This window comes from Chanos chanos, chromosome 5 (assembly GCF_902362185.1).
Source record: "Chanos chanos chromosome 5, fChaCha1.1, whole genome shotgun sequence".
Taxonomy (NCBI): Eukaryota; Metazoa; Chordata; class Actinopteri; order Gonorynchiformes; family Chanidae; genus Chanos; species Chanos chanos.
This window is the reverse complement of record NC_044499.1, coordinates 635861-662612: the sequence shown is the minus strand read 5'-3', so window position 1 is coordinate 662612 and position 26752 is coordinate 635861. Positions and strand designations below refer to the sequence as shown.

The 26752-nt window shown below is 40.7% G+C and overlaps 1 protein-coding gene across 1 annotated transcript; it reads left to right on the top strand.

Annotated features, from left to right (window-relative positions):
• The first annotated feature begins 1294 nt into the window (after window positions 1-1294).
• On the top strand, window positions 1295-26566 carry LOC115811210 (NACHT, LRR and PYD domains-containing protein 3-like). Its single transcript, XM_030773321.1, has 13 exons — window positions 1295-1306; window positions 1770-1924; window positions 2380-2482; window positions 12250-12337; window positions 12705-14406; window positions 14604-14687; window positions 16661-16828; window positions 18082-18219; window positions 18649-18807; window positions 18921-18989; window positions 23081-23251; window positions 23427-23585; window positions 26449-26566. The coding sequence occupies exons 1-13, from the start codon at window positions 1295-1297 to the stop codon at window positions 26564-26566; spliced, it is 3126 nt and encodes a 1041-aa protein (XP_030629181.1).
• The last annotated feature ends 186 nt before the right edge of the window (window positions 26567-26752 follow it).

Genomic DNA, 26752 nt, shown 5'->3' with positions numbered 1-26752 from the left:
GTGTCTTAATACAGAGAGATTATACTGGTCACCTGTGTCTGATACAGAGAGATTACACTGGTCACCTGTGTCTTAATACAGAGAGATTATACTGGTCACCTGTGCCTCAATCCAGAGAGATTACACTGGTCACCTGTGCCTCAATCCAGAGAGATTATACTGGTCACCTGTGTCTTAATACAGAGAGATTACACTGGTCACCTGTGTCTTAATACAGAGAGATTACACTGGTCACCTGTGTCTTAATACAGAGATTACAGTGGTCACCTGTGTCTTAATACAGAGAGATTATACTGGTCACCTGTGTCTGAATACAGAGAGATTATACTGGTCACCTGTGTCTAAAATGTGAAGAGGAGGAACCGTATGCCTCTATCTGTGGATAAATTGAATCCAGTGTTTTAATTCTGATCTAGAGCAAAAACATGCTGTCTTTTGGTCCTTCAGGAGTTGAGAACGACTGGCATCAACTGGATTTGGATTTGGAAGTTCCTGCTGCCCTCTAGTGGTGCCAGTAAGCATGTCATCAAGAGAGGAGACAATGGGAGGGGCCACAAAATGACAGAACAGGATCCCACCAATCACACGCCCAATCCCAGGAGTTAACTGCCCAAACGATGTTATAATGGGATTATAACGGTGTTATAATGGGATTATTTTAACCAGATCAGGGCTGTGTGTGGAACCGCCATCGTCCTCAGTAAGAGTTAATAAAGAGTTAACAGGGAGGATCTGGAGGGTCAAAACACAAAATAAAGAAATAAAAAGAAAAAAAGAACAAAAAGAAAAAAGAAGAAAGAAACAAAAAGAGAGCTGAAAATGACACAGCTTTACATAAATAAATACATATGGAAATGAAATCATTTAGTACATGTCTGTGTGTAAATAACAAAATTATGAACTGATAGAATAAAGACTAAATAAACAAATCAATCCGCCAGATTCAGTCAATCAACCATCTTTACGTACCTACATTCTGAAATTCAGACTTTATTTCTAATTGTTTTTATTCATTTATTATAAGGGTTTATTTGCTTGATTCTAAATGTCATTGATGTCTGTTTCCTCTGGGAGCTCTGGTTTCCTCCCACAGTCCAAAGACATGCAGGTCAGGCGAATTAGAGACACTAAATTGTCCCTAGGTGTGAATGAGTGGGTGAAGGTGTTTGTCTGTGTGTCTGCCCTGTGATGAACTGGCGACCTGTCCAGGGTGTTTCCCCTCCCTTCACCCAATGAACACTGGGATAGGCTCCAGAAGCCCCCGCGACCTTAATTAGGATAAGCAGCTTAGACAATGAGTGAGAGAGTGAGTAAATGTCAATGACCACTGCTCGTGTGAGAAGCAGAGAAGGACCTGTCACTCACCTGGCCAGTGAACGTGTCCCCAGCGTGTCCTACAGACTCTCTGTCATGGCCACTCTCTCTGCCACAGGCTTCAGACCACACTCCCCACACTTCTGTTTCAGATGACACACCTCTGTCCTGTTAGACACACCCTTAACCTGCCCTTCTCCTCAGGGCCCTGACCTGCGGTGAGTATTTTAACAGCATCCACAATGTGGCTAGTCAGTTAACTTAAGACGTCACCAGTGAAAGGCCTTAGTGGTCACAGTGGGAAGACTGACCAACAAAAGGTTGAGTCTCTCTGAAAGCCAGGAGGGTGGAAAGCAGAGTGTTAGTTATTAAAATATCATTTAAAAACACAATGAATAAAGACTAAATAAAGAAACCAGCCACTCTCCATAAAGTCCTCAGAATGTGAACTTCAGTGTCCAGAGACACAGTGTGTCAGTGGGTCCTCAGAGACGGGGTCTTCAGATCATGAGCTGCCTGACAGTGATGTTTTCACACCAACCTTCACAGAAGACAAAGCCAGAGTGTGCCAGAGTCCGACCAATGAAAACGAGGCTGTCACTGTTGTTAGGTAGTTGCCAGGATACAGCCCCCTGTACACCCAACTAGGAAACCCCGCCCACTCACTGAGAGGCACATGTTGTCGGTTCATTTCCTTTTCCCTGTTTCCTCTGTGGATGTTGGATGCTCAACACTGTGTTAACGTGCGTGAATGTCTGCCCGGTTGGTGAATCATATACGTAAAACATATATCTCTTCTTTTGTTTCAGCTGTAATCAGTACTTCAAGATTAATAATCTGAAATTACGTTGGTGGAAATGGCGTTCTAAGTCTTGCTAGCGACTTCAGGTTGCTGTTTCAGTTGTGGTAGGATAGAACTGAGTCACTAAAGGTTCATAATGTTACACCATATAAGAATGTTTAATTGATATTATTTGGTATTATCCCTATGTAGATTATAGTAATGGCATTATTTTACTAAATCCTGTACTTTGTGTCTTTGTCTGTAAATCCTGTTTATTGCAGACCACTGGTAGCACTGCCCATTCCACCATCAGTAAAGGATGTTAACTGCATTAGACGCCTCGATCTGAAGGGTTACTCAACCAGCCAGATGAAGATCCAGGAGGTAAAACCTTCCCTCTGGCAGACAGCGTCACGCCCTGAGACCTAATCCACACAATTTAACTGCTTGCTGGTGTTAGTGGTGGAGAACCTCTCCCAGTACATTCAGGTTTGGCCAACGTAACGGAGCATTTTCCATGTTAATATCCAGGAGGTAAAACCTTCCCTCTGTCAGACAGCATCACGCCACACGATTTAACTGCTTGCTGGTGTTAGTGGTGGAGAACCTCTCCAAATACATTCAGGTTTGGCCAACGTGACGGAGCACTTTCCATGTTAATATCCAGGAGGTAAAACCTTCCCTCTGGCAGACAGCGTCACGCCACACGATTTAACTGCTTGCTGGTGTTAGTGGTGGAGAACCTCTCCAAATACATTCAGGTTTGGCCAACGTGACGGAGCTCTGTCCAGGCCACATCCCTCTTTAACGCTGGTTATTCAGGTCATTTGTTTGGTGTGGAGTATGTCTATGAACTGATAAAGTTGTTTGTGTTTATGCTTCTCTTTCAGGATGTTTGTATATGCACTGATAAAGTTGTTTGTGTTTATGCTTCTCGTTCAGGATGTTTGTATATGCACTGTTAAAGGTCTCTATACTAACACTAGACTAATCATTTTTTTGACTTATTTGTCTGAATAATATAAGATAATGATAATAAGATAATTTGTTTTACACCGACTTGGAAGAATCCAATACTGTCGACAAGTCAACTGCAGGTGGTGCTGTTGTACATTTTCTGAATGTTTGGTGTGCCTTCCAGGCTCTGGGCCTTATTTATAAAAAATTGTTTATAGCTGTTTATAAACTTAAAAATGCAGAAAACACTTTCCACAACTTGAACTGGCCTCCTGTCTCTTTCCTACCCAGTCAGTCACTCAAAGCACCAACATCCAACTCATCAGAGGTGGACTTAACTACACAAATTTAGACTTAGTGATACGTCTCAGCTCACGTGTCTGTAACGTAATGTTCAAAGTCAGGACACTCTTAAAAGACAGATTTCTACCACAGTAGGGTTTCAGTGGGAAAATAAGACCTAGAACACACAGGTTAAAGAAGGAAAGAGAAAGCGTGTGATTTTAAAAAGGTTTCACCTTTTCTTGTGTCACTTCTTTTGGGTGGAGCCACTTCTTTAATGGGTGGGGCTAAAGCTGTTACAGTGTTGTTCAGGCCAATCATTCTGCAGGAGACAAACACAGAACCATGGACAGCAGCTGTCTGTCAAGAAGGAAAAAAACCCTCATGTGTAGCACTGATAAGAAACAGTGACACACACACACACGCGCATACAAAACCCCAGGCAGTCCGGACTTGGATTGAGGTACAATTATTTAACGAGAATAAAGCCGTGACTGAGAAATAAAGTCATAATATTATGAGAAGAAGGTTACTTAACGAGAAAATGAGTCATTATTTAACGAGAATAAAGTTGTTATTTAACGAGAAAAAATTGCTATTTAACGAGAATAAAGTCGTTATTTTACAAGAAAAAAACATACTTTCAAGGAAAATATATTAGCAGCAACCGACAGAACAGGCGAGAGGACAGTGTATGGCAGCCTCAGCCTGCGTCTGGCTGTAACTGCCCGATTTTCTGTAACTGTAACCCTAACCCTGACCCTGACCCTGACCCTGACCCTAACCCTGACCCTGACCCTGACCCTGACCCTAACCCTGACCCTGACCCTGACCCTGACCCTAACCCTGACCCTGACCCTGACCCTAACCCTGACCCTGACCCTAACCCTAACCCTAACCCTAACCCGATTTTGCCAGAGATAGGAAAGTCCGGAAGTCCAGTCGGCAATACACATGCACAGCAAGAATAGTTTACAACTCTACCCGATTTGCATAACGTTTTTACGACATTACATCATATTTCTGTCACAACAGACGTTAGATGACTAATATGAGGGAATTTTAAACATCATGAACTCTGTTCTGTGGGTTTTTTACATCACTGAGAAAGCAAGACAGCAAAAATCTTACGGGAGTGGTTGAACCAAATTCTGTGAGGGTGTATGCATAATCAACGTTAGTAATTATGTCCTGATTTCAGAAAACCCAAACGGTTTCACATTACATATGTCCTTTATGTTTAATTAAAAATGCAAAACACTTCATTCACTTCCAGCACATATATATTGTAATGTAAGAATGACAGTTATAACATGACAAATTGACAACTTTATTTATATTAAGAATTAAATAACCATACTTATATTAACAATATTTATATTAAGAACTAATATAGCCACATTTCTGTTAAGAACTACTACTATCAACTAAGTATAAAGTTTACTAGAATACTAGTAAACTATAAAATTCTGGAAATATGATGGCTTAGTAAAAATACTGAATATATTAACAATAATTATCTTAAAAATTAAACCTTAAAGTGTGAAAAGGAGTCTGTAAAGTTTTGAGAGCGCTACATAAGCAAAACAAAAATAATTTGGTGGTTTTCAAACCTCAAGTGAACTATGCTAATAAACTGCTAGGTTTAGAGCAAAAACATACACAGAAGCATAAAGGGATTACTCAAACTGTGAATGTTATGCTTAGCCTACCGAGAATCTTTTCAAAAGCACAGTACTTCAGTAACATTACAAAAAGTATAGGTTAACACTCTTTAACTCAAAAAGTATAGGTTAACTATACTTTAACAAAGTATAGTGAAAACTATGTGTTCTCTGTGCCGTAAAATGTTTATGTAAAAATGTAAAATGAGCCAGGCCAGACTTTTGTACTTCCGGCAAAATCGGGCAGCGCACAAAATCAACTGCAAATGCATATTACGGACCAAACTTCCGGACTTTCGTACTTCGGGGGAAATCGGGCAGTTAAAAAAAGTATTCTGAGGAGAGTTAAACTGACAACCGTTTTTGCAAAGTGTTAGTGAGTGGCTATTTTACTGTTACTCAAGTGATTTTTCAGGAAGGATATTTTAACTCGACCTGTGAGCCAAACGGACGAACCTGGTCAACATCCCCGTCTTTTTCTTACTTACGCACAGCGAACCTGGTCAACATCCCCGTCTTTTTCTTACTCACGCACAGTCGATAAGGGAATCGCAGTGACTGAATGGGAGATTACCGCGGATAGGCGGAGGATTGCCTCGCGAATGAAGCAGCCCGATTGTGAGCCATGGCTGTGTTTGACTCTTTCATCAAGTGACAGGCATGAACGTCAGTGGTGAAAACCTGTGATGGTTTAAAAACTATTACTTCTGAAAAATAGAATCAATCATAAGCTACCTTTATTTATTTTTTGTGTCACTATTATTATATTTTGTTATAACTAAGCTATTTCATGGTGTTTTATGGAAACAGTAAAAAACCCTGCAGTGTGAAGTTCTAGGTTCTCATTAGTGTATGATTTGCTTAGGGGTTGTATTTCGACAGTTATGCTGGGTGTGTGTAAGGGAGTGTAGGAGACTCAGTGTAGTTTGCAGCTTATAGTAATGATGCACAGATGTATGCAAAACTAAACCAGTGCTGAAGGAAAAGTACAGACTTAGAAGACACTAGTAAACCTCAGACAATTAACCAGCTTCAGACATGATTTGACTATGTACCTTTTAACACAGCATAAAGTTATCGGTTCACTTAAACCTGCGAATGAATAGGTTTAACAAGTTTAACTGAAGATTGTCAGAAGTGTTCATTTTAAGCACTCATGTGATCTCTGTTGTTAATAACGAAAGTGACTGCACTGACACACAGAAGGCAAGGCTCTCAGTGTGGGTTATGACAGAATGAGCCTTTTCACAGCAGAGTGCGGTAAGAGCACAAATCTAAAGTTTTGTTTTGAGGTGTAAATATTTAAAATTAAAACAGAGTATCTCAGTGTAACCAAATGAGAGCGTCTGTTTTGGCAGCAAAGGGGTGTAATGCTTAATGAGGGAGGGGTAAACCAAGACACTCCACACTGAGATTACATGAGCAGTGGATATTCTGCCACAAGTCATTTCTTCCCAACCAAGAGTGTTTTACACCTTACCAGCCAACAAACAGTGTGATAATAAAATATGAGTGCTAAAGCTACAGTTGTTTCATATTTAACAGAGAGAGAGAGAGGTAGTTTAGTTTGTGTGTGTATTTCATGTCCTGGATGGCTCTTTTCTGTCTTTATCTTTGTGTCATCGTGGAATGTTAATAGATTCAGAACTTGCCAAACCAGTTTCAAATGCAGACAGTGACTAGACGTTTGTTTTGTACACTCTAGGAGCAGGTGAGTGAGTGAAAGTCTCTGGTTTTCTTTCAGATTGAGAAATGACAGTGAAAGTTGCATCAGATGGAGCAGAACAGCCGTAAGTGTGACATTTTCCTGTGGGGGGAACTTCCGTATCTGTCACGTGACGCACACACACACCAGTGGGAGAAGAATAAAGACATGAGAAAACAGGACATTCTGCACTGGTAGCCTGTCAGACTGAAACACCTGTCAGTAGAGTCTGGCTCATCAGACAGAGTGAGAGGCCCACTGTAGATTATAGCAATACTATGGAGATATCTGCTCTTTTCTCCCTACAATAAAGATAACAGTTAATGTTAATGAACATTGTACTTTCTAAGCATACTTTGTTTTAGCTACAGAAAGTATGAGAACACCTCTTTTAAATGACACTGAGAAAATGGACTAAGGTGACCGAGTCAGAAATAGATACAGTTATTGCCCGAGTCAGTGCCTGTACTAACCCCTGTTTGTTACAGACCCAGTGCCTGTACTAACCCCTGTTTGTTACAGACCCAGTGACTGTACTAACCCCTGTTTGTTACAGACCCAGTGCCTGTACTAACCCCTGTTTGTTACAGACCCAGTGACTGTACTAACCCCTGTTTGTTACAGACCCAGTGCCTGTACTAACCCCTGTTCGTTACAGACCCAGTGACTGCACTGACCCCTGTTTGTTACAGACCCAGTGACTGTACTGACCTCTGTTTGTTACAGACCCAGTGACTGTACTAACCCCTGTTTGTTACAGACCCAGTGACTGTACTAACCCCTGTTTGTTACAGACCCAGTGACTGTACTAACCCCTGTTTGTTACAGACCCAGTGCCTGTACTAACCCCTGTTTGTTACAGACCCAGTGACTGTACTAACCCCTGTTTGTTACAGACCCAGTGCCTGTACTAACCCCTGTTCGTTACAGACCCAGTGACTGCACTGACCCCTGTTTGTTACAGACCCAGTGACTGTACTGACCCCTGTTCGTTACAGACCCAGTGACTGCACTGACCCCTGTTTGTTACAGACCCAGTGACTGTACTAACCCCTGGTTGTTACAGACCCAGTGACTGTACTGACCCCTGTTCGTTACAGACCCAGTGACTGTACTAACCCCTGTTTGTTACAGACCCAGTGACTGCACTGACCCCTGTTTGTTACAGACCCAGTGACTGTACTAACCCCTGTTCGTTACAGACCCAGTGACTGTACTGACCCCTGTTCGTTACAGACCCAGTGACTGTACTGACCCCTGTTTGTTACAGACCCAGTGACTGTACTAACCCCTGTTTGTTACAGACCCAGTGACTGTACTAAGCCCTGTTTGTTACAGACCCAGTGCCTGTACTAACCCCTGTTTGTTACAGACCCAGTGACTGTACTGACCCCTGTTCGTTACAGACCCAGTGACTGTACTAACCCCTGTTTGTTACAGACCCAGTGACTGTACTGACCCCTGTTTGTTACAGACCCAGTGACTGCACTGACCCCTGTTTGTTACAGACCCAGTGACTGTACTGACCCCTGTTTGTTACAGACCCAGTGACTGTACTGACCCCTGTTCGTTACAGACCCAGTGACTGTACTAACCCCTGTTTGTTACAGACCCAGTGACTGTACTAAGCCCTGTTTGTTACAGACCCAGTGACTGTACTGACCCCTGTTTGTTACAGACCCAGTGACTGTACTGACCCCTGTTTGTTACAGATCCAGTAACTGTGACATGTGACTTAATCAGGAGTTTAGGTTTATATAACAAGCTTTCCTGCTCTGTTTCAAAATACTTTCTGAGTGTATCATCTATTTGTTCATTTCTATTTCTGTCTCCTCTTTCCTCTCTCTCTCCTCCAGAGGAGCAGAGTGTTGGTTGTCACTCTGCTGAAGGTTTGAGCGTCAGTGTGTCAGCTCAGACTGGAGGTCATACCATAGCACCAGTTGTCGCACACACAACGGTTTCTGGCAATCTCACAATATTAAGTAATGTCTACGGTAAGTACTGTGTTTTTTGAGCTGACAGAAGATGTTATGGGATGTTAATGGGATGTCAGTGTTGGCCTTCTCATTACAAAGTTTTGGCCTTCTCATTACAACATTTTACAGGCAGAGGTGATAAAACTACTTAAATATTACACTTGACTTAATCATGGATACAACCATACAATGGCTGTAGTAAGAGTGTAATCACATGATTGGGCAGCCGTGGTCTAAAGGGTAGAGAACTGGGCTTGTGACTGGAGGGTTGCCGGTTCGGCTGTGTGCCCTTGAGCAAGGCACTTAACCCCAATGCTCCCCGGGCGCTCACCAAGGAGGCTGCCCACTGCTCCTGCGTCTGGTGTGTGTTCACTACTGGTGTGTTGGATGGGTTAAATGCAGAGGACAAATTCACTGTTCACAGTGTGTGTGTGCTATCACTGAAACTTAACTTAACATGATACAAAACCCAAAACACTATCAGTATTTCAATGAAAAAAACCAAATGTGTCATTTTGTAAGAGCCTGATACATAAATCTGGCTCTTGAAAATACTGTTTATCTTCATGTAACATCTTAAGCTTAATAACAAATACATTGAAAGTGGCATTGAGAAAGAATATGTTTGTTAAACTCAACATTAACAAGGGCTACACGATTATTGGAATTAAATTCAAAATCCCAGTATGGCCACGTGTTATTATCAAACTGTGAAAAGCTGGGGTTTAACCAAGTAATGGATAATCCATGAGGACGTGTGTGTTAAAAGATTTAAACACACAACGCAAAAGCAATGAACCACTTGGCACCTATATCATGGCCACTTGCAAAAACAGTGAAGGCTTTTCTTTTTCAAAGTTCTCATTTTAAGTTTTGAACTGAGAAGTCAATGAAATAAACGTTTACCATCCTCATAACAACATGGTTATTAAGTTAGGTCCTATCACAAGAGGCTTTCACTCACACACAATGCTTTACAAAGTATTGAAATTCAGTTTGAAATTTGACTGCAGTTCAAATAGTCACACAATATGTTTGCTATCATGGACAGTAACCTAGGTACATACTTAATTACTGTCACAGCGATAATCTTTGTCATAGCTAATTGTAGATCAATGGAATATTGACCTAGAATGGCATAAATATATGAAAGTACTCATTTCTGATTGGCTGGCAGGTATCTGTTAAAATAATACATCAGGAAGCCTCAAACCATGAGCAGGTCAAAAGTTCAATTGCCATCCTCAATGAATGACTGCTTCTTAAATATTAATAATGATGCGATTCTGATATATTAATATTACTAGTGATGCATTAATATATGCCACATAAACAGCAATAAGTAACAGTAACAATGGTTTCCTATGATGATATATCATCTAAATAAAATGAACAAATCGTTTTTCACATCAATGTTAATTTGATTGGAGAACATAAAATTTAGCTATATTTTGACAAACTGCTCATTAGACTAGACTAGACAGTTATCACAACAACACAGCATGAGTTTGCTGCTTTTATATTAAAACTTTCAATTATGAATGTGCAAAACATATTCAAAGCATCCACTTCTAATCTTTAATGGGAGTATTTGTACATCAAACAACAAAGATCTAAAAAACGGAGGTGAAGAAAAGTCCAGTACACTTCACGTTGAGAAGTTTTCGTTATTTTCCTTTACTGTCACACCTTGTCGGAAAAGATCCCTTATATCCCAAACATCACAGAAACTGCAGGTGCTTTTTTAAGCCCTACGCTGTTTGAGAAAGTCTTTTCTTGAGAAGTTACTCACAGTTTGTACCATTCCGTAATTTATTGGGTTAATTTGTTTGTTTTTGTTTTTTTGTTTTTTTAATTTCACAAGATTCTTTTTTTTAGTGTGATGTGCTTTGACTTTGATAACTGAATAATAATGTAAAGTTTTAACTTAAATATTTATTGCATTGACAGACAAATCTCAGCGTGTGTCAAAAAAATGGCAGTGTGATTTGTTGACCAAATCGTGCAGCCTTAGCATTAACGTTGTGTATCTACTGGCTAGTTCACACAACCTTGATAAACAAATGTAAATTGTAATTAAAAGTGTTGGGGGAACGAGTTACAAAGTAACATGTTACTATAATTATATTACTGTCCTCTATAACGGAGTAAAGCATTACAGTTCAAATTTCAGTAATCACATTACAGTTACTGGATTATTAAAATGTCCTTTACTACGTTACACACCTTTTCAAAACAATGTTTTTGGGCTGAATACTCCAATTTAACTTATAACACAGATAGTATATATTTATTATCCATAAAATAAATTCACATGCCAAGTCAACAAGACAATTTGTTTAATTGGGTGTTTCAGCTCTTTTGTTAGGTGTGGGAAAAATGTTGCAAATGAGAATATGGAGAATAAGCAACGAGTTTGATTCGACTATGGAAATTCTTAGTCGGGGACACCCCTACTCAGTATCTATGACTTACCACTGTCACTAAGGAGAGACTGGGTCCTTGACAGTAGCTCCCGTTAAATGGGACAAGACTGACAACTGGTTAGTTAGCTAGCTAGCAAGGTCTGCTGCATTTGAGAAAACCCAAAAATATGGTGTAGCCAACCAGGACAATAATACGGAGAGCTTAATATTACTGTTAATCACTTAAATACTGATGATGATACAAAAATGTATTACTAGCTACCTGAGAAATTACCAGTAGTTAACCACTGAAGTTAAATGCCAACATCCCGATTAATTTAGCTACACAATAGTTATCGTTAGATGGCTAAGCTCGTGTGTTTCTATTTTTTGACTCTGGTCAAAAATGTGAACTCATGAATGACCCCAGGCTTTACAGTTATTTTAGAGCAGCTAAGGGGTGTTCTTAAACATGACGCAACACTGTAGCATTAAAAATAAAGTAATGAAAGAACTATGATGTTTGTCCTTGTATTTTTAGGTGGCAACTTAGGGAATTTGTAGTTTTAGAGAGTAACTCAAAAGTAAAGTACTGAGTAGTGTAATTACTTTTCAAAAGGAGTAACAAGTAAAGTAATCCCATTACAATTTAAAGAATTAATTTGTAACATAACTATTTTTTTTTTGAGTAACTTACCCAACACTGGTAATTAAACATTGAAAATTAAAAACAAGAGATATATGTGATAATAACAAGAAAAAAAATCAGCATCAGAAATAAGATTTGAGCTGGCCTGTGTCAGCTAATTTACTCAGAAGAAATTATTCATTTCAGCCACAGTGTTCTTGCACATATTTTACGGTGATTTCTTGATAGCACTAAACAGTGTAGACATCTCATCTTACTTGAGCTGTATTCTAGAAAATGGAAACACTTCTTTTAGATACGCCTAATTAGGTCTGACCTCTATGTCGCTTATATGGACACTGTTTGGCCTATGATGTAAACGAGAATCATTTCTTTACAGAGGGAATGGGTAGGAAGGATTGCTCACAAAAATTCCTGATACTTTGGTCAAAGTTCAAATCCTCCAGTATGCAGACAGAGGTACATATTTGGAACCTTATAGAAACCAGGGCAGAAAACCCCCATTCTGTTCAGACTAAAGGTCCTGAAGTCACCCTAAACTACGACTGTTATATTTTTATAGTGACTACCAACACTGAAAACCCAGCCGTCCAGGGCCCTGGTAAGTTCTGTCTCTGTTTCATTCATATCCACAATAATTTTACAGATACAGATTACCATCATCTCAAACTTTTTGGAGGTTTGAACGGCAATCCCAGAGTGATTGGCTGCAAAGCTTAAAAAGTTTATCTTTGGTAGCTTAGCTAGTTCTCTACACCAGACTAATTTGACTCTATTTTTAACTCTATATTTGTTTATTACATCCACATGCCAGTTTTTCTTCTTGAAGTCTTAGAATTCTTCATCAGACTTTTCGACTTGCTGTATTTTACAAACATCGGTTCACCGAGATGTATTGCTGAAGTATCTGAGCCTGAATTTGTCTTAACAATATGATTTTAATGATTATGATAAACTCTCTTTTGTAGTTCATAGCTCGGTGGTCCTGAGGGCCAAGGCCTGGATCAGGACTAAGTATGCCTATGTGACAGAGTACAACTCCCGCGCTGGGGAACACGTGCTGCTAGGTGATCGCTACACTGAGCTGCTAATCATTCAGAAACATAGAGAACAGGATGAAAGAGAGCGAGAGATCTGTTTTACAGGAGAGAGATTTTTCAGTGCCAGAGACAATGAGAGATACAGCAGCATCACTGTGGAGCAATTTTTCAATCCAGATAAACATGGACACATTCCTAAAACAGTTATTCTCCAGGGAAACTCTGGAAATGGCAAATCCTTCACCGTGCAGAAAATCATGTTGGACTGGGCATCTGATAAACTCTATGCAGAGAATTTTGATTCAGTTTTTCACCTGAAGTGTAAAGAGATTAACCAAATTTCTGGGGAGAAGAGTCTGGTGGATCTACTGAGGTACAGACAGACACTAACCTCAGCTCAAATCTCGCAGATATTACAGCACTCACCAGAGAGAGTTCTCTTCCTCATAGATGGCTTTGATGAACTCAGACTCTCACAAGACAACATGTCCAACCTGTCTCTGCCCACTGATATCCAAACTCCAGCCTCACCTGAGTCCACGGTGACAGCCCTGCTGAGTGGGTTCCTGCTGCCTGAGTCCTTCCTGCTGGTCACCACCAGGTCTACAGCTACGGACAGGCTGAGCAAACTGCTTGAAGAACCCCTGCGTTTCACAGAGATTATGGGCTTCTCTGAGAGGGGGGTGAAGGAGTACTTCCAGAGGTTCTTTAAAGATGATCAGCTCTTACAGACACAGCCATATGAGCTTGTGAAAGCGAATGAAACCCTCTTCACTGCCTGCTTCATCCCTGTGATCTGCTGGATCATCTGCACAGTTCTCAGGGAGAGACACAAAGATGGCAGAAGCGCAATAGACGATTTGGATACAACCACATCCATATATGTTGGCTTTGTGTCCACTCTGCTGGAGCACCACTACCCAGGTTTGAGTCAGTCTGTCCCCAGCCTGCTGAGGAGTCTGGGCCAGCTGGCAGAGAGAGGGATGGTGGAACAGCAAGTCCTGTTTGATGAAGAAAGTGTGCATGAGGCAGTCCCACAGCCTGCTAACATTCCATTCCTGTGTAAATTTCTCTTTAAGAGAGAAATCTTCCTAGAGGAGATGTTCAGTTTCATGCACCTCAGTTTTCAGGAGTTCTTCACTGCTCTTTACTATGTCTTGCTGAGTGAAGAGCAGTCCGAGAAGGCGGTCAAAGAGCTGTTTCAACCCGAAGACAAACTGTTCCTTCTGCCAGTGATTCAGTTTCTCTGTGGCCTGTCCAGTGAGAAAGTGAGCAGTTCTCTCAGGAAAACCCAGCGTCTCTCCATCTCTCCCTCCGTAAAGGCACAGCTTAAGGAATGGGTGCTTGAGTCTGTTAAAAAACGCTCCGGGCCACGGGATGGCTTCCTCTGGGTATTCATTCTCCATTGTCTCTATGAGCTCCATGAAGAGGACTTTGTGAGGAAAGCTATGGAGAGCTGGGAGAGGATTGATCTTTCTGGTATTCCCCTGAGGAGGACAGACTGTTGGGTGCTACAGTACTGCCTGCAGTTTTGTCCACAGATCAAGAGTCTGAATCTCATATATTGCACTTTAAAAGCTGAGAAACTGAAGATTCTTCAGCCTACAGTGTGCAGGAGTGAAGAGTTACAGTACGTACCTCTAAACCAGTTCTGTGGAGTTCACGCCCGACCAGACCAACTTTAACAGACACTCTCATTAACATTTATCAGATGTGAACTATCATAGTGACCTTATTCAGCACTCTGACATTTTTATTAATTTATTTATTGATGGTGCATATGTGATTTGATTTGTTCAAGTACTGAATGAAATGTTGATTTTGAAGATTGTGGGTGGAGGACCTGTCAGATGGTGAGGCTGATGTTCTTGTCTCAGCTCTGGGGGAAGGAAAGGACCTGACTGAACTAAGGTAATAACAGTTTATACAGCCCTGATCACAGCTAGCATCATGTTTACCGCACTTTACGACATGTATAGCGGCCCAACCCTTAAAGGCCTTAAATCGTTACAGATATGTTAATAGCATCATTTGATATAGTGTTTTGGAACTGTGACAAACGTGAATAAAAGAAGAGAAATTACACTCAGCATTTGAGAAACCTCTTAAATTTGCTCCCTGCATCATGATGACTGTTGCATGGTACTGACTTAGAGGAATGTAGTGTATCTATGACAGAGACAAATTGTTCTATTGACTCCAGTAGGTATTGTCTGATTAATACAGGGCAGAGATATTGATTGGCACGCTCTTTCACTTGGAAAGTCCCTGTGGCCTCAAACCCTAAAGCAGAAAGAGTTTGGACATGAACTTAGATGCACAGTGCTCTTGATTTGGAAACCATGGGTCTTTGGAACTGATAGTGGCTTAAAATACAATCATGTTCAAACAATCAGCACATTCCACTTTCACTCACTGCAAATTGTCCAGTTGGCAAGTTCTTCAACAGAAAGCGAGCCATGTTGTACTCCCTCAACTAAATGCTTTCCAAGCCTATGAATGTATTTTACAGTGTGAATACTCAGTGTTGTACTTCACACATATATGTATATCTGAATGTTGATCTCTGACATCACAGCACAGCAGTTCTAAGGAACAAAAAACCAGAGGCCAGTGGTTCAAAGCAGTAAAGCCAGTAGACAGTGGTTCAAGAGGGTAAAACCAGTGGACAGCAAATAATACAGTTGGCAAGAACTGGTCCCAGTCATGCCCATCCTCGCTGGCCACACCCAGATCATGGGGCAGAGCGGTGTTTGTCTGTGTGTCTGCACTGCGATGGACTGGCAACCTATCCAGGCTGTTTCCCCGCCTTTCACCCAATGAATGCTGGGACAGACACCCCCCATGACCCTAATTAGGATGAGCAGCTTTGAAAGTGAGTGAGTCTCAGTAGGAGTACCCTGTCCTTGTGAGAGTACTTCCGTCCTCTTACACGGACCTTAAACATGCTGTATGACAAACCTACAGGGCATGTCCGTCAAACGCTTCCAGAGAATCCTCCACATCCCATGGCAAAGACAGAGCTCCACCTCCAGAAATCTTACAGTGCACCAACATCTCCAGCACTAAATCCATCTTCCACCATCATCACCTCCGACAGCTTGGAAATAGGGTCCACATGTTTCACGCTGTCCTCCTGCGTCAGAATCATTTATGATCAGCGCTTTGATTCTGAACAGAGAAATTCACAGACGGGTCATCAGTCACTTGAGTCCCACTGCTTCCCCTCTGGCTGTTCCACTGGGAATGAAAAACTCTGAAGGGCAGAACATCCAACACTCGATACAGAGATGTGAAAAGAGACCTGGCCAAGGTGCTGTCTCAGGACACACATGTCAGACCATCACGTGCCAAGTCTGCAACCACAAATGTGCTTTTAGGTCTAAACTGCACAGCGCTTACATCCTGTACAAACCAAGTGGTTCCACACTCAAATACACACTACATGCAAACATTGGTCAGCACAAGTGACCATCTGTTTGTACACCACCTGTAGTCTCCATGTCAGTGCTTCACCAGTTACATACGCCATGTATGTTCATTAGTGTGTGTGTGTGTGTGTGTGTGTATGTGTGTGTCTGTCGGTTGTTTGTCTCGGTGTATTTCATTGTTGTGTGTGTGTGTGTGTGTGTGTGTTGGGTGTTTGTCTCAGTGTAGTTCATTGAAGTGTGTGTGTGTGTGTGTGTGTCTGTTGGGTGTTTGTCTCAGTGTAGTTCATTGTTGTGTGTGTGTGTGTGTGTGTGTGTTGGGTGTTTGTCTCAGTGTAGTTCATTGGTGTGTGTGTGTGTATGTGTGTGTGTGTCTGTTGGGTGTTTGTCTCAGTGTATTTCATTGCTGTGTGTGTGTGTGTGTTGACTTTTTTCAAATTTGTTCATCCACCACAGTGTGCAGAACAGTACCCTGTCAGATCAGGGTGTGGAGCAGGTTCTCAGTTCTCTCAACAAACAGCGGACTCTGGGTAAAGTTTACCTCACAGTGAAGGCCATCACTACCAACACTGCTGGCATGATCACAGAATTTATCCACAACAAGCAGGTTAAGAAGCTTATAAGGTGAGAATGTCCATTCTTCTTTCCAAATGAAAATAACATGACCTTTCTCTTTATTTCTCTCCACTGCTATTGTAGATGAGTATCATTCTTCTAAAACCTACTCGCACATGTTCTTACTCCTGTCACTTGACTCTGTGTTCATTACTGGCTGTTTAGTTGACTCTGTGTTCATTACTGACTGTGTTTACTTGACTCTGTGTTCAGTACTGACTGTGTGTAGTTGAGTCTGTGTTCATTACTGACTGTGTTTAGTTGACTCTGTGTTCATTACTGACTGTGTTTACTTGACTCTGTGTTCAGTACTGACTGTGTGTAGTTGAGTCTGTGTTCATTACTGACTGTGTTTAGTTGACTCTGTGTTCATTACTGGCTGTGTTTAGTTGACTCTGTGTTCATTACTGACTGTGTGTAGTTGACTCTGTGTTCATTACTAACTATGTTTAGTTGACTGTGTTCATTACTGGCTGTGTGTAGTTGAGTCTGTGTTCATTACTGGCTGTGTTTAGTTGACTCTGTGTTCATTACTGACTATGTTTAGTTGACTCTGTGTTCATTACTGACTGTGTTAGTTAACTCTGTGTTCATCACTGGCTGTGTTTAGTTGACTCTGTGTTCATTACTGGCTGTGTGTAGTCGACTCTGTATGTGTTCATTACTGGCTGTGTGTAGTTGAGTCTGTGTTCATTACTGGCTGTGTTTAGTTGACTCTGTGTTCATTACTGACTGTGTTTAGTTGACTCTGTATGTGTTCATTACTGGCTGTGTTTAGTTGACTGTGTTCATTACTGGCTGTGTGTAGTTGACTCTGTATGTGTTCATTACTGACTATGTTTAGTTGACTGTGTTCATTACTGGCTGTGTGTAGTTGAGTCTGTGTTCATTACTGACTGTGTTTAGTTGACTCTGTGCTTTGATTGACAGCCTTGAAGTGAACGAGGAGAGTGGTGAGAGTCTATGCTCGGCTCTTGGCGTGTCAGTCGCATTTGGAATATTCCAGTAAGGAGCTCTTTATGAATGAATCAGTGTCATTTTGGGTTATAAACAAGTCTGTATTTTCAGTCATACCTGTGTTATTAATAACAACCATTAATTCTGCAATATAATATTAAACACATGATAACTGCATAGTGCGTATACATTCTCTAATGCACACAGATACATGCTGATGATGATGTAATGTCTATGCTGTGAGATTAAATGAAGTGGTTCTTTAGATGTGTAAATGTCACTGTGTGTTTCTGACTGGGTTTCAGGATGAATGTTGAAGGTGGCAGACGAATGTCTGGATCCTCAGAGGTCTCCAGCCCACAGACCAAACCATCAGTGTCAGGAATCAGTCTCACCTGTCCACACTCAGAGACATCCAACATCGACTGGGCCAGATTTCTCCGGTTATTTCACAAAATAAAAGACCTGACAGACATGTAAGCAATTAAAGAACTATCACATTACAGATCTGCCCTCTTCTCTCTTTCTCCCTCACTTACACACACACACACACACACACACACACACACTTTTGTCAGATATTTTGTCTGTTTTTTGGAGTGGAATTTCAATACTTTCTGTCTGTGCCTCTCCCTCCGTGTGTGCGTGCGTGCGTGTGTGCGTGTGCGTGTGTGCGTGCGTGTGTGCGTGCGTGTGTGCGCGTGTATGCGTGTGTGTGTGTGTGTGTGTATGCGTGTGTGTGTATGCGTGTGTGTGTGTATGCGTGTGTGTGTGTGTGTGTGTGTGTGCGTGCGTGTGTGCGCGCGTGTGTGTGTGCGTGTGCGTGTGCGTGTGTGCGTGCGTGCGCGTGTGTTAATTGTTCTTTGCTGTAGCTGTCCAGAGGCCAGTGACCACTTTGATGGGCTGAGGTTGTTCCTGCAGTCTCAGCCGGGTTTGAGGAGAGTTTTTCTGAGGATGATCAGACTGACTGAGAACTGGGTGCCCAGGATCATCTCCATCGTTCAGACCTGCCCTGGGCTGCAGGAGATCAGGTAAAAAATCAGTACTGGGTTTAACTGACTCTGTGTTCATTACAGACTGTGTTAAGTTAACTCTGTGTTTATTGTTGACTGTGTTTAGTTGACTCTGTGCTTTATATTGACAGAGTGGAGATGAACGGTGATGACAGTCTCTTCTCATCTCTCAGTTTGGGTGTAATACATGGAGACTTCAAGTAAGGAACTCTTTATAAAACACTCTCTCATCTTGGATTACAAACGTGTCTGTATTTTCAGTCACACTAGTTGAGGGGGCTGTTAGTATAATCTCATTAAGTACACAGTCTCAAAATTAATTGTACCTTAAATTTGGAATTTTAATAATTAATTAATAATTCATTTCCCACATTTATGGCAGGGAAAAATGTTAATTGAATTAATATATTAGTACCTTAGTTTAACAAGCAAAGTAAATAATAATGAAGATTTAATGTCTGAGGGTTGAGGAGTTCTTTAATAGTGTGCTGGCCCTAGTTGTCATCTGAATGATAACAGGATTAGAACAGAGTTTAAAAGAAGAGAATGTCCTTTATTTACTTGGTTTACTTTCACTTTCCAGCAGTTGAGTTGCAGGATTGTGACAATCATGTCCTGAAAAATCATGTCCTGAAATCTTAACGCAAAATCATGTCCTGAAATCTTAATGCAAAATCATGTCCTGAAAAATCATGTCCTGAAGTCTTACCTCTAGCAGCTTGCCTAACTATCGCAGAGACTTAGAAACTCCCCGAAGAGACTCCCAGACAACTCACAGAGGTGCTAGGTCAATAAGCACTTTTCAGAGAGTTATTAAAGTTATTAACTTTTCTAATTTCACTGAATCGGCTCCTCCAAACGTCACTTTTACGAGTGCTGCTAGAGCAGACAGAGGAGGAGGGGGAATAGCCACACAATTCAGACAGTGCTAACAGTCATCATTTGGTGACTTTATATCATTTGAATGCCTATGTGCTCTCGTTAAGTGTTCTCTTCAAATTTTGGTAACAACTATTTACAGGCCTCCAAAACATTCAACTAAAGTTTTTCTTGATGGGCTAAGCGAACGCTTCTCCGTAAATAGTACAGATTTTGATTGTCTTGTCATATCAGGGGGTTTCAACTTGCATGTAGGTAATCCAGAGAGCAGTTCTGCTAAGGAGCTAAATGCACTGTTTGATCCCTTCAGTCTAACACAACATGCACAGGGACCAACTCACTCTCTTGGTCACACCCTGGGCTCCTTGTCACCACAAAGGATCTCAGTATCTCTACAACCACCTAGGACTTATCTGATCATTCCTGTATGTTCTTTGATGTGTCTATGTCCCCACACATTCAGAACAGACCTCTGACTGTAAAGAAGAGTCAGAAATGATCACACAGGTGCTCTCTCTGAGCAGCCACTTTCAAGGACCTCAAGTCAACTGTCAGACTCTGTAGATGATTTGCTGAATACTTTTCATTCAAAAATGGTCAATATTATGGATGACATTGCTCCAGTAAGAGGTAAGACAGTCACCGACAAACAGAAAGCACCATGAAAACAAAGTCTACCTGTTAAACTCCTGAGAAGAGAGTGTAGGAAGACTGAAAAAAATGGCACACATACAAACTCCAGATCCTCTATGAAATCCATAAAGAGATGAAATACGCAAAGCAAGACAGTCTTTTTTTCTCTAACATCATCAGTAGAAATATATACAATATTCGTGTGCTATTCACAACTGTCGAGAAGTTAATTAACTCCCTTTCACAGTTGGCATCTGAGCTTCTCTCTGTCAATAAGTGTGACGGGTTTGCGTCCTTTTCCAAAGGTAAAACTGATAAAATCAGGCAGAACATATCATCTCAATTACTGACAACTAAACATTTGGAATTACCAGCAACAAAGAATGGAGAACTCAACTTGACGTCACAACTTAGTTTGATAGACGGTGAAACTCTGGAAAAAACACTACAGAATCTCAACTCTTCCACATGCTGCTCAGATACTTTACCTACCAACTTTTTCAAATCTGTTTTTCACCTCGTAGCAGCAGACCTGCTTAAAATTGCAAATGTATCGCTGCTGCCTGTCACATTCCCTAAGACCCTGAGAACAGCTGTTATAAAGCCCCTCCTTAAAAAGAATAATCCAGATGCTTCCATACTGAACAATTACTGGCCCATATCCAATCTACCATTTGTTGGCAAATCATTGAAAGTAATTTTTAATCAACTAACCCCCTTCTTAACGTTAAATGGGTATTTTGATGACTTTCAGTCAGGCTTCCATGCTACTCACAGCACTGAAACAGCTCTCATTAAGGTTTTAAACCACATACGCCTTAATACAGATTCAGGCAAAACATCAGTCCTGGTGTTAGTGGACCTTAGTGCGGCCTTTGACACTGTTGATCATAACATATTACTACACATACTGGAACACTGGGTGGGTTATCAAGTGGCTTAGATCATTCTTACAATACATGAGCTTCTTTGTTGGCATTGGAAACTAATCCTCAACACCAACATCCTTGACCTGTGGTGCCCCCCAGGGGTCGATCTTTGGGCCTTTGTTATTCAACCTTTATGTGCTCCTGCTTAGACAAATCATTAAAGACAATAAGATCTCTTATCATAGCTATGCTGATGACGCCCAAATTTACCCAGCCCTCTCACCTAACGACCACCCAGCCCTCTCACCTAACGACCACCCAGCCCTCTCACCTAACGACCACCCTGCCCTCTCACCTAACGACCACCCACCTCTCTCACCTAACGACCACCCTGCCCTCTCACCTAACGACCACCCTGCCCTCTCACCTAACGACCACCCTGCCCTCTCACCTAACGACCACCCACCTCTCTCACCTAACGACCACCCTGCCCTCTCACCCAACAACTTCGGTCCCCTAGAATCTCTTTGTCAATGCATTGACCAAATTAACATCTGAATGTCTCAAAGTTTCCTTCAGCTGCATATGGACAAAACTGAAATGATCTTATTTGGGGAAAAAAGAGAAGAGACTCAGGATTGCCACTCATCTTGTCACAGAAGGACTTAAAGTGAAGGACACTGTTATAAACCTTAGTGTCTTCATTGATTGCGATCTCAGTTTTCATGACCTCCTGGTTTCTTGGTTCGTTCCTCTTTTGAGTTCTGTTGGTTTAGCCCTGTTAAGTTCATTCTCTCCTCCTGCTTTCAGTTCGTTTCCCTCATTTAGCTGTGTGTAAATACTCCTTGGTTTTCCTTGTTTCTTTTTCTGGTTTTGTTTGGTGGCTACCTCACATCATGTTAGTTTTCCCTCCTGCCTGAATTTCTGAAGTCTGCTCTCTGTAAGTTTTGAAACTCATTTTGTTATGAGAAAAGAAGAGACCGCGACATACATGGATTTGTTGGAATAATGAGACGGGCAGCACACATGTACTTCTGTTTAAATCAAGCTCTTATAGCCTAATTATTTTTATTTCACTTTAAACATTAAAAATGTGTAGCCGAAATGAATAAACAAATGAAACAGTTTAAAATAAATTCAGGGTATTGCCTGCTATGACACTTACCTGTTTCAGCCATGTTTCATGTTGTTGAGTGACAAGTGAATTCTTGCATATAGAGTTGTCATTTAACTTTGTTAGGGTTGTCCATCAAAAGTTTGAAATGCTGTCATACTTGTTTGAAATGCTGTCAGACTTGTTCTGAGACCTGGTTATATCCAGCCTAGTTTACTAACCACTCCACCTCAGGTTTCAGCTTCTCTCATCAGTTAACCACCAGCACACGTCACCTGGATTTTTCTTTTTTTTTCAAGCAAGCTGCCAGCTAGCCCTGCTAGAATATAAAAAATAAAGTTGATTCCCCTTAATTCTTGATGTTATCCATGTGCAGTTATAAAAAATCACAAACTTATTTTCAGCCACATTGTCAGAAATAAATCAATGCCTCATTGAAATGAATCTCGTTAGCGCTGACCTGAGTGAAAAAAAGACTTTGCGTTCTACCCACAAAGTCACCAAAGAAATCTCTTTAAAGTAAACTTTGGAAGTGACATTTCTACTGTACTTCCAAATATGAACTGAGTGTATAATCAGGGGAGTTTTCCCCCTAACTGTAGATGTATGATGCCACATCTGTACTGTTAACAGCATAACAAGTCATTCATCAGTCTAATATAAAACACAACAATAGTGTGTATATAGATTCTGTAATGCATACTGGAACATGCTGAAGGTAACGTATTGTCTTTGGTCTGAAATTTCATGAAATAATTTCTGTAAATGTAACTGGGTGGACTTGGTTGGATTTCAGGTTGTACGTTCAAGGTGGCAAACGGATATCTAGATCCTCAGAGATCTCCAGCCCACAGACTGAACCATCAGTGTCAGGAATCCGTCTCACCTGTCCACACTCAGAGATATCCAACATCAACTGGGCCAGTTTTCTCCAGTTATTTCACAAAATAAAAGACCTGACCGACATGTAAGCAATTAAAGAACTATCACATTGCAGATCTGTCTGAGATTCATCCAGTTATTTTGTAAAATAAAAGCCTTAAAACAAATGTAAATTATGTGAATGCATACATATACATATAGTGTTAGTTATTTTGCTCATAGTGTACTCTCTGACTTTGTATATTTATTGTTTTCAACAGGAGCCTAAAGTCAGATGAGCAGTTTGATTCTCTGCTCTTTTTCCTGCACTCTGAGCCTGGTCTGAAGGAGGTGGATCTGGAGGTGAACAGACTGACTGAGAGCTGGGCTGTCAGGATCATCTCCCTCATCCAGACCTGCCCCAGTCTACAGAAAATCAGGTAAGACAAACACCTGTCCATTAACCTGTATCTGTCTGATGAGCTGTGTGAGTGTATGTTTGATGATGTCTATTCAGCATTTAGTCATGTGACTGATTTTATTGTCTGAGTGCATCTGAGTCCTAATTAATGTGTCTGTTTTCTGGATTTTAGGATTAAAGTAGGTTTTCTTGGAGATGGTTTATTACTGGAAGAAGGAATCAGGTCACTTCAGCACTCTGAGAAACGTCCAGACTGCACTCTGACTCTCACTGGGTTTGTATCTGTAAATGTTTATAATTCTCTATATGGGACTCAACACAGTCCCACCTGACTGATCCCTTATGAGGAGGATTAGTCACCCTAGTTATAGAGACATATACATAGAGATAATAGTAATGATACTGACATTAATAAGGAGACATATACATAGAGATAATAGTATTGTTACAGACATTAATAAGGAGACATATACATAGAGATAATAGTAATGATACAGACATTAATAAGGAGACATATACATAGAGATAATAGTAATGATACAGACATTAATAAGGAGACATATACATAGAGATAATAGTAATGATACAGACATTAATAAGGAGACATATACATAGAGATAATAGTAATGATACAGACATTAATAAGGAGACATATACATAGAGATAATAGTAATGATACAGACATTAATAAGGAGACATATACATAGAGATAATAGTAATGATACAGACATTAATAAGGAGACATATACATAGAGATAATAGTAATGATACAGACATTAATAAGGAGACATATACATAGAGACACCATTACTTTAACAAATACAAAACAAATCACCTCATTAGAGCAGTTTAACTATTGGCCGGTGGCTTATGCATGTCATTAAGGCTTAATCAGATCACCTGCAATCCAGGGTTTTTTTTATCTGCTCGCGCAGGTGACAGTAATAAGAATGACAGTGTATCTGACCTGAGTGCAGGTGACAGTAATAAGAATGACAGTGTATCTGACCTGAGTGAGGGCAGCACTCACAGTCACATGTGCATAAACTACACTCATCTTTTGAGCAATGAAACACTATGAAAAGTGTAACCTTAATATTACCATTATACTTTAGACACTGATATTTATGATGACCAGTGATGCATCTCCATTAATAAGCAACTGTCGTCAAAACAACAAGTCAAAACATATTCGGTGAATATTCTCTGCATTGTTCAAGTTGAAGTTTATTTGTAAAGCAGCTTTACGGTGATCAGAGCCTAAACGGCCGGTGAGCAAGGCCAGAGAGACAGCATCAGCATCTCAGTTCACCAAAAACCATCAGTTCACCAAAAACCATCAGTTCACCAAAAACCATCAGTTTACCAAAAACCATCAGTTCACCAAAAACCATCAGTTCACCAAAAACCATCAGTTTACCAAAAACCATCAGTTCACCAAAAACCATCAGTTCACCAAAAACCATCAGTTCACCAAAAAAACCATCAGTTCACCAAAAAAAACATCAGTTCACCAAAAAAAACATCAGTTCACCAAAAACCATCAGTTCACCAAAAAAACCATCAGTTCACCAAAAACCATCAGTTCACCAAAAACCATCAGTTCACCAAAAACCATCAGTTTACCAAAAACCATCAGTTCACCAAAAAACCATCAGTTCACCAAAAAACCATCAGTTTACCAAAAACCATCAGTTCACCAAAAACCATCAGTTTACCAAAAACCATCAGTTCACCAAAAACCATCAGTTCACCAAAAACCATCAGTTTACCAAAAACCATCAGTTCACCAAAAACCATCAGTTTACCAAAAACCATCAGTTCACCAAAAAACCATCAGTTTACCAAAAAAACATCAGTTCACCAAAAAACCATCAGTTCACCAAAAACCATCAGTTCACCAAAAAAACCATCAGTTCACCAAAAAAACCATCAGTTCACCAAAAACCATCAGTTCACCAAAAAACCATCAGTTCACCAAAAAAACCATCAGCTCACCAAAAAAACCATCAGTTTACCAAAAAAAAACATCAGTTCACCAAAAAACCATCAGTTCACCAAAAACCATCAGTTCACCAAAAAAACCATCAGCTCACCAAAAAAACCATCAGCTCACCAAAAAAACCATCAGTTTACCAAAAACCATCAGTTCACCAAAAAAACCATCAGTTTACCAAAAACCATCAGTTCACCAAAAAAACCATCAGTTCACCAAAAACCATCAGTTCACCAAAAACCATCAGCTCACCAAAAAACCATCAGTTCACCAAAAACCATCAGTTTACCAAAAAAACCATCAGTTCACCAAAAAACCATCAGTTCACCAAAAAACCATCAGTTCACCAAAAACCATCAGTTCACCAAAAAACCATCAGTTCACCAAAAACCATCAGTTCACCAAAAAACCATCAGTTCACCAAAAAACCATCAGTTCACCAAAAAACCACTCCGGGACCACGGCCCTCTGCCTCAACCACTTTAGATAAGACGATTAACTATATGCTAGGCTGAAAAGGTAGGTCTTCAGCCTAGACTTAAACTGAGAGAAACACTGGTTGGAAGATTGTCCCATTGTTTAGGGGCCATGTAGGAGGAACCTGGCACCTACTGTACACATTGATATTCTTGGTAAGGAGTGAGAGTTTGCATTTTGTGATCTAAGAGGGCGGTGTGGGCTATAAATTAAGAGATCACTTAACAGTTTAACTGCCAGATGAGATTCCACCCAAATAAAGTGCACTGATTTCTCTCTGTGCATAGAGGATTACAGTAGTGTTTAGTGATTATTTTTTCTCTCTGTCTCTATGGAGAGCTGTAGATGGATGTGAGGTTTGTGAAGAGCAGAGTGATAATGTGTTCTGTGTGTCTGGTTCTCTGTGAAGGACGAGATGCACTAAACCCACTGACCAGAGCACAGAGGATATGCACACAGAACTCACCTGCAAACAGAGGGTGAAACTTCAGCTACGTGGAGAGTCTTTCACAGAACTGGAGGAGTAAGAGAGTTTGTGAATTAAAATCATATTGACATGAAATACATATCTAATGTTGTCTCTGACAGTGGGCCTTATGGTTTTAGAGACTTCGGTAACGAATACTCTTGAAAGTTCTGACTCTATCTGTTGAATTAATAACTGATAAGAATAAGTGTTTATGAAATGTATCCATTGTGGGAATCAATGTCCT